Source organism: Pogona vitticeps, chromosome 6, assembly GCF_051106095.1.
Source record: "Pogona vitticeps strain Pit_001003342236 chromosome 6, PviZW2.1, whole genome shotgun sequence".
NCBI classification, from domain to species: Eukaryota; Metazoa; Chordata; class Lepidosauria; order Squamata; family Agamidae; genus Pogona; species Pogona vitticeps.
In genome coordinates, this window is record NC_135788.1 from 66615234 (window position 1) to 66634072 (window position 18839).

The 18839-nt window shown below is 38.6% G+C and overlaps 1 protein-coding gene across 3 annotated transcripts in view; it reads left to right on the plus strand.

Moving 5' to 3' along the window:
* Positions 1 to 18839, plus strand: part of AOAH (acyloxyacyl hydrolase) — a 196849-nt gene that overhangs the window by 145646 nt on the left and 32364 nt on the right. For all 3 annotated transcript variants that reach the window (XM_073003781.2, XM_020788153.3, XM_073003782.2), the window contains exons 15-17: positions 2271 to 2307; positions 6971 to 7045; positions 13979 to 14151. In XM_073003781.2, the coding sequence (XP_072859882.2) occupies positions 2271 to 2307; positions 6971 to 7045; positions 13979 to 14151 (285 nt within the window). The remainder of the gene's footprint in view (positions 1 to 2270; positions 2308 to 6970; positions 7046 to 13978; positions 14152 to 18839) is intronic.

Consider the following 18839-nt stretch of genomic DNA (forward strand, 5'->3'; position numbering starts at 1 on the left):
GAATCCAAGCATTTAGAACAGTTGCTCAGTCTTCGTTAATTTTTTGTGAATTTTTTCTTCCCCCATAGGAACCAATGGAGCTGTCAGATTTTGACAGCTGTCAAAAGTTGGGGGGAAAAATTCACCATAAATTAACGAAAAGTCAGATCAAAGCCAAATTAACTTTTGCATCCGTTTTAGAGGGTGCAGAAGCTAATCCAAGCATTTAAAACCATTTTTGACCCTTTTATGACACACTTAAATTTGCAAAAATTGACTTCGCAAAGCCATTGAAATGCATTGAGTCAGCTTCAATACATTCCAATGGAGGAAACATTGTATCGTTTAATGATGTTTCCTATGGGTTTTTTCGCTTAAGGACGGCAATCCGTGCCTATTGGAACGGATTAACCGGTTTCCAATGCATTCCTATGGGAAATGGTGCTTCACATAACGATGTTTCACATAACTTTTTTTTTGAACCAATTAAAATCGTTATGCAAGGCACCACTGTAGTTCATTGAATCAATGAAACTTATGGAGGCGTTGACCCAGGCTAAAAGACTAAAAGAATTATTCTTGCCTAATATGCATGTGGTATTATCTCTATATTTCAGCAAATCAGGGGTGCTCACTTTATGGTCTTCCAGTTCATAGTTGGACTATAGTTCTTATTATCCCTCACTGTTGTCAATGCTAGCTATGATAGGAGTTGCATCCCCAAATCCAGAGAACAACTACTTATTGATTGAAAGAATAATTAAACATTAAATAGCAATCACCAATATAGTTAATGGCAGTAGAAATAAGTAAAACTCTATTTGTGGGTTCAGTTTGTTTTTTGAAAAATTCAGCACTGTGTCCCTACTGAGCCATTAGATTTTTCTCTTATGAATTTTAGATTCATAACATGATTCCAGAGCTGGAAGGTAGGATTCTCCATTATAGCACTACCTGTCAGCTACACATGTCATTCAAATGTGCTAACACCAAGTCAAGGGGAAAAGAGTGCCATTGCAGTTATCAGAGAGGCAAGTACATGGGGGTTGGAGGTCAGGAAACATCTGATTTGCTTCAAAGTTTCCAAACTGGGTCCCTGCTGATTTCCACAGGTAAAATTACTGTAGCTGGCCACACCAAGATGATCAATAAAATAGAGTAGTCCTAGAATGAGCTGGAATTTTTAGCATGTGTACATGACTGAAACAGCAATGTCTGCATTGGCTTGGGCATGACATGAGAATGGCTGATGGTTGGATTCCAAAAGATCTCCTGTATGGAGAATTAGTACAGGGAAAGTGCCCCGGAGGGAGACCACAGCTGAGATACAAGGATATCTGCAAGCAGGATCTGAAGGTCTTAGGAATGGACCTCAACAGATGGGAAACTTTGACATCTGAGTGTTCAACATGGAGGCAGACGGTACATCATGGGCTCTTCCAATTTGAAGAGACCTTTGTTCAGCAGGCCAAGGCTTAGAGGCAGTCCCGAAACCAGCAAAATCAGGGAGCTGGAAAGGGGACAGATTGTATTTGTCCTCAGTGTGGAAGGGACTGTCACTCTTGTATTGGCCTTCTCAGCCACACTAGACGCTGTTCCAAGAACTCTATTCAGAGCACATTACCATAGTCTCTTGAGACTGAAAGATGCCTACACAACCACACAAAGATGATTAGCTATTAAGTTGGAGGAGTCCACAGGGACAGAAGCAGAAAGATGTGAAAAGAGCCATCTTTGCTGAAATCAACAATTTCCACCAGGGCCGCTTCCCTTTCTCCTTTCTCTAATTTTTTTATTTGTCCAAAGTGACATAGCACTAATCTAGTACAGCACTATCTTTGGCAAACATAATTTATGCAAAAATTGTTTGGTGGAAGGGTGACATTGTTTTGACTGTTGCTTTGTATCACATTAAGCAATCACACATGCCAAAAAGTGGAGAAAACAATATCAGCCAAATTGGAGCAAAATAAACTATCCCCTGCTGGCTAAAGAAAAAAGAGATGATTCCCCAGTGAAAAACACCAGGCTTCCCCATGCTAAACTCTATGTCATGTAAGCACAGTTTGTTGTTTTTAAACTTTACTTCTACCCATGCCAATCTGACGCACGCTGTGGTACAAATGGCCAATAAAGTCACCCTAAGGAAGAACTGTGTATATAATGATTAACTGGTTCTATTTTAATTATTTACTTCACTGGAAACTAAGCATAACAATGTTTTATATATGAGTAGTCTGTTCTTTCGATTGTGCTACATCTAATTTTATCTAATGTTTTTGATCATTTAGGTGCCTCCTCAGAAAATATTCTAGATCTGTTAAAAAGGTAAACACTTAACAAGATTTGCATAGTTTGATCAACTGTAAACTCTCTGGTTCAATATCCCACCATTCTAACGTCTCCAAACTTTCCACTGGAGTAAATATTTCAAATTGTTACTTTTCCCTACAGATAGTATCTTGATTACATCCTGAACTCTTTTTTTTTTTTTTTTTTTAAGTTTTATTGCTCTGTGGTTCTGCTACCCACATGAATCGGTGTTTGTGTTCAGTTTCAGTTTTTTTTTAATGGAAAATGCAAGACATAATAGTGAAGTGACAAAATGTAGCACTCTACATGACTCTTCAGTGTTGATCTATGGATGATTTCAGAAAGTTTTTTCACTTTTTTTTCAAGATTATAGTTTGTGTAGGACAAAAAGGAGATCCATTTTTAATTCAGATTTGTGTTTTTCATCTCAACATGTAATACATTTTATTTGGCAAAGACTTTGGTGGATTGCAGCCCACTTTGTCAGAGGTATAAACTATAGCCTCAGTTGGCAAACATGCAGGAGGTGCAAAACCATGTGAGAGAATGAAGTGGAAAAGCTGCCACCAAGTGATAATCTTAAAAGCAACCATTATTGAGAAGTTGCCAGGACAGTCTAGCAAAGATATGCAAATTAGTAGTAGTGAGGGAAAGTCTGACCAATCCTGATGTAAAAGGGAAAGTTAACCTCTCAGAAGAGTCAGGAAACAGAAAGTATAAAATTGCAGACAACTAAAATGGCCTATGGAAGGACAGCTCCTCAAGCTGAGGCTCCAATACTTTGGCCATCTCATGAGAAGAGAAGACTCCTTCGAAAAGACCCTGATGTTGGGAAAGTGTGAACAAAGAGGAGAAGGGGACAACAGAGGTCGAGATGGTTGGACAGTGTCATTGAGGCTACCAACATGAATTTGACCAACTCTGGGAGGCAGTGGAAGACAGAAGGTCCTGGCCTCCTCTGGTCCATGGGGTCACGAAGAGTCAGACATGACTTAACAACTAAACAACAACAACAAAATGGCCTAAACAGTAGTCATAAAACAAACAAGAATTGGTATATAATTTACACAAACTTGCAATTGTGATCTAGCCACATAAGAATCCTGTGTTCGTATTCCAAGCACAAAATAGCTCTTGTTCACCAATTTCTCACTGGAATCCATGTTTGAAGTTTTTCTGTTCAAGGCTGTAAGATGTAAGATGAGAATCAAAGTCTCCTGACAGATTAAAGTGTTTATTAATTGTATATATTTATTTATTTAATATGCTACCTTTCTGTCAGAGCTAAGACCGGTTCAAACACAGTAATACAAACAACAGTAATTTGCAAGTGTTATAATATTATTAAAGCCATTATAGTATTAAAGTGTTTTCCTCCCAGGCTTTTAAAATAGTGCTAAATTTTATGTCACATTTGTGTCCATTCTTTAGAGCAGAGAGTTGCTTTGCTTGCTTGCTTGCTTGCGTGCGTGCGTGCGTGCGTGCGTGCGTGCGTGCGTGCGTGCGTGCGTGCGTGCGTGCGTGCGTGCGTGCGTGCTTGCTTGCTTGCTTGCTTGCTTGCTTGCACTGCCCATCTGGCTGAAGGCCACTCTGGGTGTTTTACAACATATAAAAGCACTTGACTAAAATACAATCAACAAAACAAAGAATAAAAATAATGAAATGTGAATAATGATACTGTCAGAGCATAAAAATACATTCACATATAACATTCAAAATATTTAAGGTGGCGGACTGGATCAGGTAGGATAGCTAACAGATCTTAACACATCTGAGTTCGTGAGTATAACATACTCGAATGTCAGCCTAAATAACCAGGTTTTTTGGTGATTTTTTAAAAATTCCCAGCGAAGGGATCAAACAAATTGCAGGAGAGAATTAATTCCACAGCCAAGGAGCAACTGCTGAGAAAGCCCAGTTTCCAATCTTCTCCCTCCAGGCCTTTCTTGGAGTCAACATTCTCAGCCGGTCTGCTTAGGATGTTCTTGTAGGATGGTCAGGTTCTGTTCTGCCAGCTACTGAGGTCCCAAACCATTTAGGGTTTTATAGGTCAAAACCATTACCTTGAAGCTGGCATGGAAACAGATAGATGACCATTGCAAGAGGCCATAATTGAGGTGATGTGATGACATTTATTCACTCCACTCAATAATCTGGCTGCCATATTCTGTACCTGTCGAAGTTTCCGTGACAGCCTCATGGGCAGCCCCATGTGGAGAGTGTTGCAGTAGTCTAATTTTGAGATTACCAGTGCATGGACCAACATGGTGAAGGGCCTGGTGTGAAGATAGGGATGCAGTTGAGCAATGCACCTGAGATGGAAATAGGCAGATCAGACCACAGATGCTATCTGAGAGTCCATAGATAGCATTGGGTCCAGTAGGACACCCAAACTATGAAACTCATCCTTCACAGAGGGAATAACACCCTCAGAAGTTACCTGTCAAACCTCTATAAAATGCAATGAGGCATTGCTGCAGAGAAAAGCAAACAGTTTTTAAGCTTGTTCATCTCTTGGAACTACACAGTGCTGGGGTCTGTTTGTTTGTTTTGTTAGCAATGGATTAACATGCTACCCTACCTAAAAACATCCTCTATCCATGGGGAGCTGAGGCAGACAAGAAGGAATTCAATCCCTCTTCTAGTATGCTGTGTGGTGAAGGAAAAAATAGCAGTCATATAGAGAACTAAAATAACCAATTATTATTATTTAAAACTCATGTGAGACAATCAATCAATCAAAATCCACAGTTCTTATGCTTAAGGAAAGAGACATGGTTTCTAGATTAAGCTCACTCCAAATCTTCTCCCTTTTCCTGAGTGATCTGACCAAGAGTGCTATTACATGGTGGGGCGGGTCTATTTGAATTAGGGTTAGTATGATATCTGGAAGGGTGACTACACGGCACACATGGAAGCATAGAATATTTTGCCCAGGAATCATGTTTTTTTTTATTGGAAGCAAGCTATTTTACTCTTCTACCAAAGGGTCATTTATTTTTACCTGGATGTCAAATTGATTTATTTTCAAACATTTCAGCATATGTGCATGCCTCTGTCAGTGTAGACTGTGTCTGTTGCCTTGCTGCGTCTCATAGCCATTAGCTGCTGTTGTTGTGGGGTTATTTTCAATTTTGTTTATTATTAAATTTATTAGATTGGGAGCTTCCAAGCTTGGGAAGAAGGGGGTGCTTCCCTTTCTGCTGGCTACTTTAAATTTTTGCACCGGTGGGTCTTTCCTCTGGCCAGCTGAGCTCCTGGATCCCTCTCTTCTTCAACAACCTCCTGTCTGTGTGTGTTTGTGTCTGTATGTGGCTGTGTTTCTCCCCTTCTCTGTCTCCGTGTGCATATTGGAATGCCATGGAAGCTTGCAGTCCAATCTGTTTTATTTTTTTCTCTCCATCATATCATGCTGGTGCTATTTCAGATAGCAAGCACTTAAAAAAAATTACAAATAGCCTCACAAAGCAATGGTTAGTGGTTGTGAGAGGCAATCAGCACAAAGCCTCAAGTGCAACAATTCTAAAAAGCTCATGTAGCCCCCTCAACCAATACACAACACAATTTAAAAATGGCTTAAACGTTTTCCCAAAAGGACACAAACTCCAACCCAAAAACCAAGTGACTACCATGTGACTTATAAAGTGATCTCAAAGACATTGGTCCATCTTCCGATTTATGTTATCACTGTAACCATGTTTTTAATTGGGCAGTGCAGTTTCAACCTGTTGCTTTCCATTTCTTTCTCATCAGACTGCATAGATATGAACTGTGCAGTTAATTTAGTAGGCACAAAGTCAACAAAGAAGTGGTCTCTTATCTTTATACTAATGTTGTGTTCCTTGTAGTAGAGGTGTGAAGACATCTCATCATTGTCCTAAACTGAGCTGCTGAAATGAGACCATCTGTCAAGGATTTTCTGATGTTTGCATGAGATCTCTTCACAAGAAAGCTTACATGTCATGAAGACAGTCTTGCTGTCATTCCGTCTAGCCTCTCTCCCAGCTGAGATTCCATTTGGTCATCATAATGAGTTATTGGTAGACCTAGATTCTGTGAATCTGTCTAATCTTTTTTAAAACATGCAAATCAGCGACTGTCACTACTATGTATTCCTTATACAGTGGTGCCTCGCAAGACGATTTTAATTCATTCTGTGAAAATCATCGTCTTGTGAAAAAAATCATCTTAAGAGGTTCCCTATGTATCTGTCTTTTTAAAAAAAAGTCTTGCGAAGCACAGTCATAGAAAAAACCATCTTGCGAGGCACCATAGTGATCGCAAAAACCAATCGTCTTGCGGGTTTTTCGTCGCACGAGGCAATCATATAGCGAGGCACCACTGTAGAAAATCCCCTGCCTTGTGCATCTTGTTTCCTTTGTAAATACCTACTAAGGGAAGAAACTGCTATGTTATGCAAATATTGCAGTTGCAACCACTACTTTGTCAGTAGTGGTTGCCATCACCAAGACAAGTGTCTTTGATGATAATGACTAGCCTCCTATTTTCTGACTGGACATACTTGCTGGAAATGCCCGTGGGTGCACTTTGAATCAATATGTTCAGTGTAACAGAAATGTGTTGTATGTTACTATATATATTTACAAAGAAAGAAAATGATCAGCTATGGCTTGTGTAACTTTTTAACGCTCATATTTTTAATGCTCTTCATTTCTAGCTTGGCAAGGACTCAACAGTTTGACAAGCCAGCAATCATTATCTTTGCATTGATTGGGAATGATGTCTGCAATGGGTAAGGTTTCAAGAAACAGGTGGACAGAGTGTATGCACACCTGACTTACACGGATCTGGCATTTCTTTTTCTTAGGTAACCCGGGCTCAGGTAACCTGGATGGATTGGGTGGATTGGTGGTGAAAAATGTTAATACCCTGACTAAATTTCTATTCCATGATTCTGGAATTGAGAGAGAAACCATGGCAATTAAACTGATATTAATCTAAGCTATATTTGTTGTGTTTGTGCAACCCTGCTCTTCATCATTGTCTCACAACCATGTAAGATGTCCACCGTATCAGCCACCTGGATCTTGTCATAGTGGATCTTGTCACACGTCTGTGTTTTTCCAAGTACACCTTCATAAATAGATAGACTAGAAAGTAAAGGATTTAGATCTTTAAAAACATATCTGAATCCTTTACTCACTAGTCTGTCTGTTTATGAATATTTCAAAACAAATTTCTCTGGTTGTTGTTTTCACTAATTTTCATCTGTTGAACTACAAATTATAAAGATGATTATTAGAATGTTAACAGGAGTAATGAATCAGTTGCCATGACATACTGCTACAGTATGCATAGGCTTGGTAATATGCTCAAAGCTGAGCAAGATTTTTAAGAACTTCTCAGTAACAGGTACCATGACATTGCCTAAATACTGTTCTGTGAAATACAAAGGGGTGGCATTCACTATACGGCAGTGTTGAACATTGGGGTCTGATCCTGTGAATTTTTTTCCTTCTATGCTTTTGCTTTGCCTTTACTTCTGTTTTATATACTTTCCCTCTCTGCATGTTTCCCTCTCTTGACTTGCTACCGTGCAATCTTATACATGTTTTTTCTTGGAACCAGTATGATCTGCTCCCAAATCAGTAAGTATAAATTCCCACCCTAGAGGCTTTACTTTGAAATTCATTGAGTTATACAGCAATCTTGGAAGTCAGCTTTGGAAAAAGAGTACATGTGATTATGCAAAAGAATCACTAGTATGGGCCAATGGTCAGATCCAGTTGTGGCCCCAAGAGGCAGATATCAATGCATTACAAAAATGGCAGTGGGAGAGGGTCAGGAGATACATAAAATATGTGGTATTTGTTCTATAAAAAGTCTGCCCCAGTGTGTAGAGCATTAAAACTGCCTTTTGTTTTTGTTCATTCCAGAGCTTTTCTGACTGAAAGAGGGGTAAAGATGGCTGCCATTGTTTTTGCCTAGTCTAACTAACACAGATGTAGTTTTGTGGATGTGAAACATTAACATCATTTTTCATTTTTTGTGGATGTGAAACATTAACATCATTGGATGTAATGAAGCAGAAGAATTAAATTGAATGCAGTTGTTTGTTTATTTTAAAGATGGTTGCTTTTTAAAAAGAAGAGCTAGTGACATTTTGTAGTTTACTATTTAAATACTGTTGTTGCTATGTGACATCAAGTTGTTTGGTGACAATACAAACTAATGATAACCTATCATTAGCAGCCCTGCTCAGTTCTTGCAAACTAAAGGCCATGTTTTCCCCTTAGTGAGTCAGCCTGTTTCATGTTTGGTCTCCCTATTTTCTTACTGCCTGCAACTTTTGCTAGCATTATTATCTTTTCCAGTAAATTTTTTCTTCTTATACCATGCCCAAAGTATGATAACATCAGTTCAGTAATTTTAACTTCTAGTGAGAGTTCTGGCTTGATTTGATCTAGGATCCAATTATTCATCTTTGACTGGCCAGCCCAAAATAAAGAGTTGAGACATAGAAATTTGATAAAACTAGGGCCACAACTTTAACTATTTACCTTTAATTTTAACTTCCCTTTTCACAAGGGAGTCTATTGTAGTACAAAATTATATTCTAAATCCATTGTAATACATCCGGATCAGACCACCTAGTGCGAGTTCCTATTACTGAAGCATGCTGATTTCTATCTAGCATGGCTTCACCCACAGTCTGTGGGCCTCCCACCAATGCTGCAGTCACCGAGCCACATGACCCTAGTTGCACTGCAGCCCAGGAGATCCCCGTAATTCCCTTCCCCTTTGAGAGAGGTGGGGCTTGTCACGGTGCTGCCAGCAGTTTCCAGAGAAGCTCCCGGGGAAAGCTGGAACCACCCAGTCTGGGGGTTCTTCAGAAGATGAAGGGCCAAAGGGAAGACTAGGAGAAGTCTCCCTGAAGCAGTTGGTGAGCAACAGAGGAGAAGAAAGCCAGGCAGCAACCTGGTATTTCATCCCTCATTTCCCTGTGTTGAAAACTGACAACAATAAAGTAAGCTGAAGCCTTTGATTTATGAACAGCCCCATAAATCGGAAAGAGAAACTAGAGTGCAGAATATTTGGCCGACCGAATGGAAGAAGCATCTAGCTTGCTTACTGGTCCTGCTGCCTCAGAAAGCGAAACTAACTTTTAGCCTGCAGGCTGATCGAGGCCGAACACAGAGAGAGAAAAAAACGATTCTGGAAATAATCCCAGAGTGACATAATGCAACTACGGACTGGGCTTAAGGCTGTTATCAGTCAGGAAAACAGAATGAAAAACATCGCAGTGCCAGATTTCTCAACAGTATAGACAGAGTGACATCAAAACCTTGGAAATGAATAATATCCCTGGAGGTGGGGAAGCTTTGGATAACTTTAGATAATGATAGACTACTCAAGTTGGAAGGACATGATTTACAGTTAGGTTGGCATGCTTTTCTATGGTACAGAAAAGATAAAGAGCAGAAAAGTTTCAACTTGCATATGATAAGAAGAGCCATATTAGGGACTTGGAAAAAAATCATCCAGCAGACTTACCAAAAAAAAAAAAAAAAAACACTAGGCTGGGTATCACCTTTACACAACCTAACCTCATGATAGAAGTGAAACTTTTAAGATATCAAATAAAAATGATTGTGAGTTAAGGTCCAAAGAAGAGTTAGAAACACAAAACATATATCTAGACTGGTGGTTCAGAGCACAAGTGGAATCTAGGTATAGAAAAGATAAAATAGAGGGCTTTTACACAGAACAAACAATATTCGATAAACTTCTGCTGGGCTCAAATGATAAAGTAATTAAGAAAATGTATGATCATTTGCTTGAAACTAAAATGCAAGACGAGATGGTAAAAGAATATATGATTAGGTGGGCACAAAATATAGGACACAATATTGATATTGATCAATGGCTGCAAATATGGAAAAATAACATAAAGCTCACAAAATCGGTAAATTTCAAGAACATATATAAGTTTTACAGGCGTCACATAGCTCTGGAAAAATTGTCAACGATTTATACAGAGGTGTCAAATGTGTGTTAGAAGTGTGAAGCAGAAGAGGGAAGCTTTTACCATATGTGGTGGACTTATAGAGTAGCGAAACAGTATTGGATAGCAGTACATACTGTATTCTGTTACAAAAAATACTGCTTCGTAATGTTCCACTAACCCCAGAATTGTTTTTACTGAGCATTATACTAGATAATATAGATAAGACAAAGAACTACCTAGTGCTTGAATAACATAGAATTAAACTAAGATGCAACTGTAAGTTGAAACATGGAGGGAAATCAAATTATATAAAGGCGAAAAGTCTACTTGATATCGCAACATGAACAGATTGGATGACAGTACATTTTGTATTCTCCTTCCCCCTCTTCCTCCCCATATCCCCCTCTACCTTTTGTACTCCTTACCTTATCCCTGGTTTTTAAAAATAAAAAAATAATTTTTAAAAAACTCCCTTCCCCCTTCATATCCTGATTCCACCAATCAGGGAGATGGGGTGACCAACTGGAGCTCACCAAGCTCTTACTTTTCACACTACCCGCAGTTGCGACTAATTAATCTGCACACCTGACATTACCTAGTTATTGCATAAAGTAAGAATGAGATGGGTGAAAACACATCTGCTCCCATTCACAGCCAATTACAGAAACAAGTCAAAAATTCCCATCCAGCCCCGAAGCAACCAGCTAATCTCACTCTTACTTCTTAAAGGGTGGTTGGGTGGGCCACGACACCCTTGCTGGAAAAGAGGCCGAGCTAGGGAGGTAGGCAACCTAATCAAAGCCCTCCCCCTCAGCTTCTACATCACTCTCCTGCGCTCACTCTGTCCTGAGCAGACAGGCAAAGCACTATCGTGGCGGCAGTGGTGGCGCCGTGCAGAGCATTCCTTCTGGCAGTCTGTGCTGTCTGTAAAATGTTCCTCCAACATGGCATTTTTAATTAATAAAGTTTTTTTTCCTGTCGGTATCTTTTGGTGTCCAACTGTACATGATAATTAGGAATACTATAATATGGATGATCTCAGTCTCCAGCAATTCATCCTCATGCAGATATCTTCTTTGTTCCTCCATAACTGCTTTCCAAGTCTTCTTCTGATTTCTTGGATGCAATCCCCCATTTGGACTGATAATTGAACTAATGTACAGAAAAGCCTTAACAAATGCAATTTCTTCATTGCCAGTATTAAAGTTATGGAATTCTTCTATAGCCAGTATTATTTATCTTCTTTGTGTTCTACTGTAACTCTGATTTTGCACTTTTTTCTCTAACTTCTAGTCGTTTTTTCAAATCATTGCTATTTTTCACAACTATTGTGATGTCATCCAATCATCACTCCTTCAACTAAATCCAATCCAGCTTTTCATTTAATTTGTTTTCAATAAAGATTGAAGGGACAGAGAGATAAAATACATGCTTTTCTGATACCTTTGCCTATGGGAAGCCATTCTGTTTTCTCCATATTCTACCCTTACCAAAGCCCCTCAGTAGAGGCTACATATCAGGACAAATAAATTTTATGGCACACTCATTTCTTTTTAAATGATCCATCGGTTTTGATTATCTTCACAAAGGATTTGATATAATCTATAAAGCACACGTTGATTTTCTTCTGAAATTCTTTGGTGTATTCCAGTAATCGATGTGTATTTCCAATATGATTTCTAGTACCTCTTCCTGTATTGACTCCAGCTTGGGCATTTTTACACCATACATGTTAAGAGCTTTGTTGCAACATCTTGAAGGTCAATTTGCATTCATGAGAAATTGATACAATGGCCCAATAGTTACTGCAGTCTTTGGTGTTTCCTTTCTTTGGAATTAGAATGTATATTCAATATTTCCAATCTTCAGACCATTGGTTTCTTTTCCATATATCTGGCATATTTTTGTTAGGATCTTGTAGATTCAGTTGGTGTGACTTAAAATAGTATCTAATATTTTTTTTAAAAAAATGATTGAAACAATGAAGGTTCTATGCTTAATTCAGATCTTTGTGCTAGAAAAAAGTAAAAAAAATGTAGTTCTACGTACGGCAGAATCAGTGCATCAGCCAAAGCACTGTTAAAAAGACCCGTTTTTCATGCCAATGCAGCAAGTTACAGATTGGGAAATGGAGGCATTTGGAAGTGACAGAAATAATGAAATTGGCAGCTATTGTACTTTCCAGTAGAACCCAAATTGCATTGGCCAAATAAGGAGGATGTACAAAAATATAGACAGATGGCATATATCTCACATCCTACCAAGGCACAAAAGTAGGACAGAGAAGCAATAATAATAAAAAGGGAACATGAAAAAAAATAAATGAATGTTGAAGGACGTGTGTGTGTGTGTGTGTGTGTGTTTGTGTGTGTGTGTGTTTGTGTGTGTGTGTGTGTGTGTTTGGAAGGGAGAGGAAGTAGCATTGCTGGATTTGGATTTGTTGTGTTTCCTATAATTCATCATTTCTACAGTATTCTTTTCCTCATGGTATATTTTATCTGTGACATAAAGTCATGATAACAAAGAGAGAAACAAAACCTGACTGACTGGGGCCAGAGGCAATCTATGGTTTGAGACAAGGGACAACTGAAACATGTGATAGAATGAGATAAAATTTCCTTGATCATAAATCAGCTCTTACAGAGACTTCACTGCCAAAGTGCCCCCAGTTTGGAAAATGGTTTATCTTGTAACGGTGTCTGTTAACTGCTATGAGATGGTGTGCATGTCCAAATGGAATTGCTGTTCATTATTTAGTTGTTGTTGTTTAAAGAAACTATTCGTAACCTACAAGAAATAAATAATTTTGTGGGGCCACCTACATTAATCCCATAGAAGATTAAGTTAACATGAATGTTCAAATAGAATCATGGGGCTGGAATGAGTCAAATTAATGTTGGAAGTGAGGTGCAACCATCTGTCTATGGGCAAAGGAATACAGACAGGTTTCCCTGGATAGTTCCCTTCTGTGCTGCCTAATCTGTCTCTTCCTTGCCTGCAGACTGATATTCTCGGCATGACATCCTTTCTTCCTGCTCTCAGATGCAAGCTTCTGTTTCCCAGGCATTTAACTAGTAGAGCATCTCAACCTCCTATTTACATTGAAACCCTACCTAGAAATCTTTGTTTTCTTTCCCAGTTTAATTCACCAGACTTTGCTTGACTTCCAAACACAGCTTGGCTTTCAAAATCAAATGAGATAAGTGTGTTTAGGGTGGTGTGGTGTTGGAGCGTTTCTGTCTGCAGGTGTCATTGCTGTGGTAAACCTCTTTTCCTTTTACTCCAATGGTCTTCGCTACTTACTCCAAGGACCAGCTTTCATGCATATTCAACATTAGTCCAAGTTTCTGTAGTTTGGTAGTCCACTTTCTAAAGAGCCCCTAATCACTACAGCTCAATAGCTCTCCTGATTTTATTGAGTCCCTGGAACAGCCAAAACCAAGCAACTGGCTCAGAAGGTGTCTAAATGTGATCTAATCTAAATCTAGTCACTGCATCCCTTATACTATTGAAAAATGATCTTGATCTGATTATTGCATCTGCCATACTCCTAGAAAAGGAATGTACGATGTTATATTCACAAAGTTACCTCTCTGCTAGTTAAACAAAGTATAAAAATATACCAGGCAAATCACTAGAAACATACTCAAACAGGATTACATTTTTTTTCTTTCTGTTCCACTGTAAGTACTATGCTGTTTTCTTTTTCTTTCATAGGAAACGTGATACAGTGAAACACATGACAAGACCTGATGAAATGCGCATCAATGTTATACAAAATCTGCATTATCTAGATAGCCAGCTTCCAAAAGGAAGCCATGTGCTTTTAACTGGCTTGGTAAATGGTGACATCCTATGGGATAATATGCACAGCCGTTACCATCCTCTTGGTAAATACTGTATTCACTTCCTTTTTATGTTATGGATGTATGTCTGAAGCTCTCACAATTGACAACTGTTTTAGAAGTGATGGACTTCCTGAAAGTCGTTATGTGATGCTAGACCCATTTGCTCACTTATTTTGTCCCCCTTGATTATTACGCCTAGACAGAAGGGCAACTTTTAAACAGAAGTCAGTAAATCTAGAGTATCTCCAGATAGCAGCCTGTCTGGGTCCATCAGCAGTACCTTGCAAGTTCAAGCAGTTGTATACGGATATACATCATTGAAGAGTCCACTTATATGATTCCCATCCCATAGTCCTAGAGTACACATGTTATCAGGCTATTTAGTTCAGGCTATGATAAGCTTCCAGTTTGAAAGGGAGAGGGAGGGAAAAGAAAGAAAATGGGAGCACATATCCCAACTTTACATTTTTGTCTGTCATGTGCTTGGTCATATCCAGCTTACACTTGGTTGTGTACTTGGTTGCACACCGAGGTGCATGACAGACAGACAGGAAATTGAAAACAAAATGCTTATGCAATTTCTTTTACGTATGCAATATTTCACAGTAGATTTCTGGTAGTTGCTCGGAGCTGGCATTTGCAAAAATGAGTATTTTTGCATAGATAAAGAGCAATATCCTTTGATAATTGAATAATAAATCAATCTGGCTGGATAGCTCAGGAGTTTCGGTATCTAGCTCTGAAGGCATTGGTTGGGAGTTCAGTTCGCCACAGAGCCAGCCTGTGTGACCTTGGGTAAGTTGCATATTACTAGGGTGCCCACCCCAAGGAAGAAGTGAATTGCAAACCACTTCTGAGTACTCTCGACCTGGAAAACCCTGAAAAAAGGATTGCCATAATACAGAATTGATTTGACAGCACATGATGATGGTGATGATGATGATGATGATGATGATGATGATGATGACGACGACGACGACAATGACGACGATGATGATGGTGATGGTGATGATGATGATGATGATGATGATGTACCTGCACTGCATAACTGTACTGAACAGGTTTATAAATCCCTACTAATATCGAAAATATTCTAATAGAAACTCAATGTGTTGCACTATATCCAGCCAGAAAGGAGTCACCAGTGAACATCGACATATCATATGTCAAAAGGATGTGCTAACTATATTACACCACCACCACTTAGTTGAATTGATCATTTCTCCTTAAAAAGATGGAGACCCAAACATCATTTTTTGCTGAAAGAAATGTAATTTTAATGTATAAAACTTTACATATTGAGGATAGGGAAATTTTCAGTTGGTTAACTTGTATAGTACAGTCTATCCTTCCATTCAATTCTGACTTCACTGACATCAAATTTAGTGTTTTCCAATGAATATTTGTAAACTTGTTGGTTCCAGTTTTTCTAAGGATGCAATGAACACTTCCAACAGACTAATGAAGCACTTAAAGCTGATGGCCCATATACAGAAACTGAGGTGTTATAATTGTAGATGTGGCCACACAACAGGAAAGGTTGATGAACACCAGGAAAAGAAGTAGACTAAATATGAGATGGATTGACTCCATAATGGAAGCCATGGACTTAGGTTTGCTGCAATTGAGTAGACCTGTTAATAACAGGACCTTCTGGAGGTAACTCATTCATAGGGTTGCCATAAGTCAGAGGTGATTTGGTGGCGCATAACAACAATGACAAGTTTGCAATGTTGTAAATGGCAAATATTCTTAATATATTGATATAATGTATACATTCCATTGCCAGCCCTTTTTTTCTGTAAAAATGTTTGCCTTTCATTTTCTGACTGCACTTACTCCATGAAGTTAATATATTATGAGAATCATATTGTAATTTTAATGGGGAAATTTCCACAAGGCTCGTTAGCTACAAAAGTTAAGTGTGGGGTGGGTGGCAGTGGGAGAGATAGTCCTTTCTTGGAATGGACAGTTCATGAAAGGATCCAGCAGCAATTAAAAAAAAAACATAGAATGCCCTTCAAAGGCTAGTTGAATACAACAGTGTTTACCACCTGTTTGTAGAACTCAAAAGGTATCTTGAGTATAGCCAAATCAAGTGTAGAAAATGAAATGTATTTTCAGGGGGGTAAAATCTTATTGTGCAAAAATAAAAATATAAATGCAAACATAAAAAATGAGGCAATAAAGGCTCCATATGCATTTCCTTTCTAAAATATTAATTTTATGGAAATAAGCTTGGGGACTATACCATGGAATACCGCAGGTATGCATATGTGTTACTCTTACCCCAATACGTAATCTATCTAAACTGAGAGCTATTTCAGCAAACAATATAGGCAAGTCTAATGGAATCATTTGAGTAAGAGCCTGAGAACTAATATATCTAGATCTCTAATAGCTCCTGGACACCAATAAAACTGTCAGCTGAAAACAATCACAGTGAAATAATAGTTCCAATAGCCATACCTCAGTTTTAGACTAATTAATAGTATAATTAGAAAGACCCCCAAACTATTAATTAATTATGCTATCAATTATCCAGTAATAGATTATTTGGTCTTGTAATTAGCAGATGCGTCAGCATACAAAACTATCTTTTACTTTTCATATATAAACCCACAAATTCCTGTATTTTGTTTCTTTGCACATGCTTAAAGCTCCAAGCATAAAACAACTTTCTTGGATAGTCTGACTAATTCATGATGCCTCCTGGCAGAGGTGGGAAATTTAGTAGAAAAGTATTAACTATTCCTCTGACCAAACCTTTCTTTTATTTTTCTTCTACCCATCCTTTATAATCCTCACCTCTCGCTCTTTTTGACCGGCTGATTCTCAAATGGATCCAAGTCATACTCCCAGGCAGTTCAATTCTGTTTTCTGATACCAGTGTGGAGCTTCTACGTGGTATTAAGTGTAGAACACAAGAGGACCACCTATATCCTTCCAGGCCATCCTTATTAACTCTTTATTTAAAATCTTTCAACCTTACTCTATACAGCTAATTAAATCATGAAGGCCAGTGCGTTTAGACTCATTCATTCATTGTTCTTCAAATGAGTTCACATGAGACTTTATAATATTTTCTATTTAGCTCTTACACTTTTCTTTTTTGTTGGAAAGTGCTGAATCACAAGTGTTTGGTTAGAGCAAGCCTTCTCCCCACCTGCTCCTGTCCTGCTCCTTTGTTCACAGGGGTAACCTTTGTCTCCTTCTGAGGCTCAATATGAATTATGGGATAGGTTTCATACCTTGGAACAGAACCTGAATCACTGCCATATAAGCTAAAGAAAGAAAGAAAGAAAGAAAGAAAGAAAGAAAGAAAGAAAGAAAGAAAGAAAGAAAGAAAGAAAGAAAGAAAGAAAGAAAGAAAGAAAGAAAGAAAGAAAGAAAAGCTATTGAACCTGTACAGATTGTCTTAATGATCTCGGGAAATCAGTGAGTGCTACCAACAGGAGTCAGGAAACTTGACAGAAGTGATGAATTTCACAGCCTCGCTTTGCAGTGAAGGAAAGACAGACAAGTACCCAACTCTTATTCAGCAATAATGCTGCTGACAAAGAAAGCCACATGCTGATCAAAAACTGTAGCACAGAAATAGAAAAATGAAAAAAAATGAAAATAAAGCAGAAGTACTGTCATGCAGTGAAATAAGTAGACAGGTAGCGATTAGAAAATTTTGGGATGGTGGATTTATGTAAATTGATGGGAACAGATAGCAGACAGGTGAAACTAGGGGAGGAGTGTGAACTGGAGGGAGTTCACCCAAAGAAAATTAGCCAAAGGAGAGGGCAGTAATGGGTTCAAAATGATGGGGGCACAATTTGAGAGATAGGGACCCCCCAATGTACACTGGGATCCCCTAGTATATCCAACAAGAATTGCCCTTGTGTATCTGGACTGGAAGGATAACATCAAAATAGTTCAAATTAGCAGCAGCAACCACAACAAAAAGGACTGCCCCAGAACATCCTGGAGTAACTCCACTCTGTGGAATATTTTGGTTCAGAATGCATTTGATTCCTAAGATAATATATTTGGCATTTTGGTCAAGATATGAGTATGTCCGAGAGTGGCTGCAATCAAACTGGTAAATTTTGCCAGCATTTGCTGGTATACATATCAAATTGTTGCAGATTAAAAAGTCAGCATTGGTATTTATTGTTCTGTGCTGAATTGTGTGAGAGGTGTGTAAGCATCAATTCACAGATGATATTACACCGTTGGATTTATTCCAGCAGGCAGAAGTGATAAGCTTCAAGCCAATATAGTGTGTGGGGGGGAGGTGCAGGACAAATTGCCAAGCAGCCTTCTCTATTCCATAGAAAACATATTATGGGAAATCAGTTGTGTATTTAGGAGTGTTTGAATTCAGCTCAGCTATACAAGAGAGGTACTGTATGTTTTCCCCCCTCCAGACAGAACCTATTCTTTCCACCTTGAAAGCCAAACCATCTGAGGTATAAAAAGTGAAAACCATGAATGTACACAGTCACCTTCAATCTTCCTTCTTGGCGTGAAATGGCTAGATTTGTTTTGGAGAGTGAAAGGCTTGTTAATGGGCAAAGCATCAGCCATTCACCCTTGGGATTTGAACTGGCTGTTATATGACTTGGTTCTCTCACTAGATCAATTGTCTGAGAAGAGAGGGGGAAAGGTGTATACTATATATACAGGGTGACTAAAAATAATCTTTATTTCAGGTCTAAGACAAATGCTGCCATGGAAAT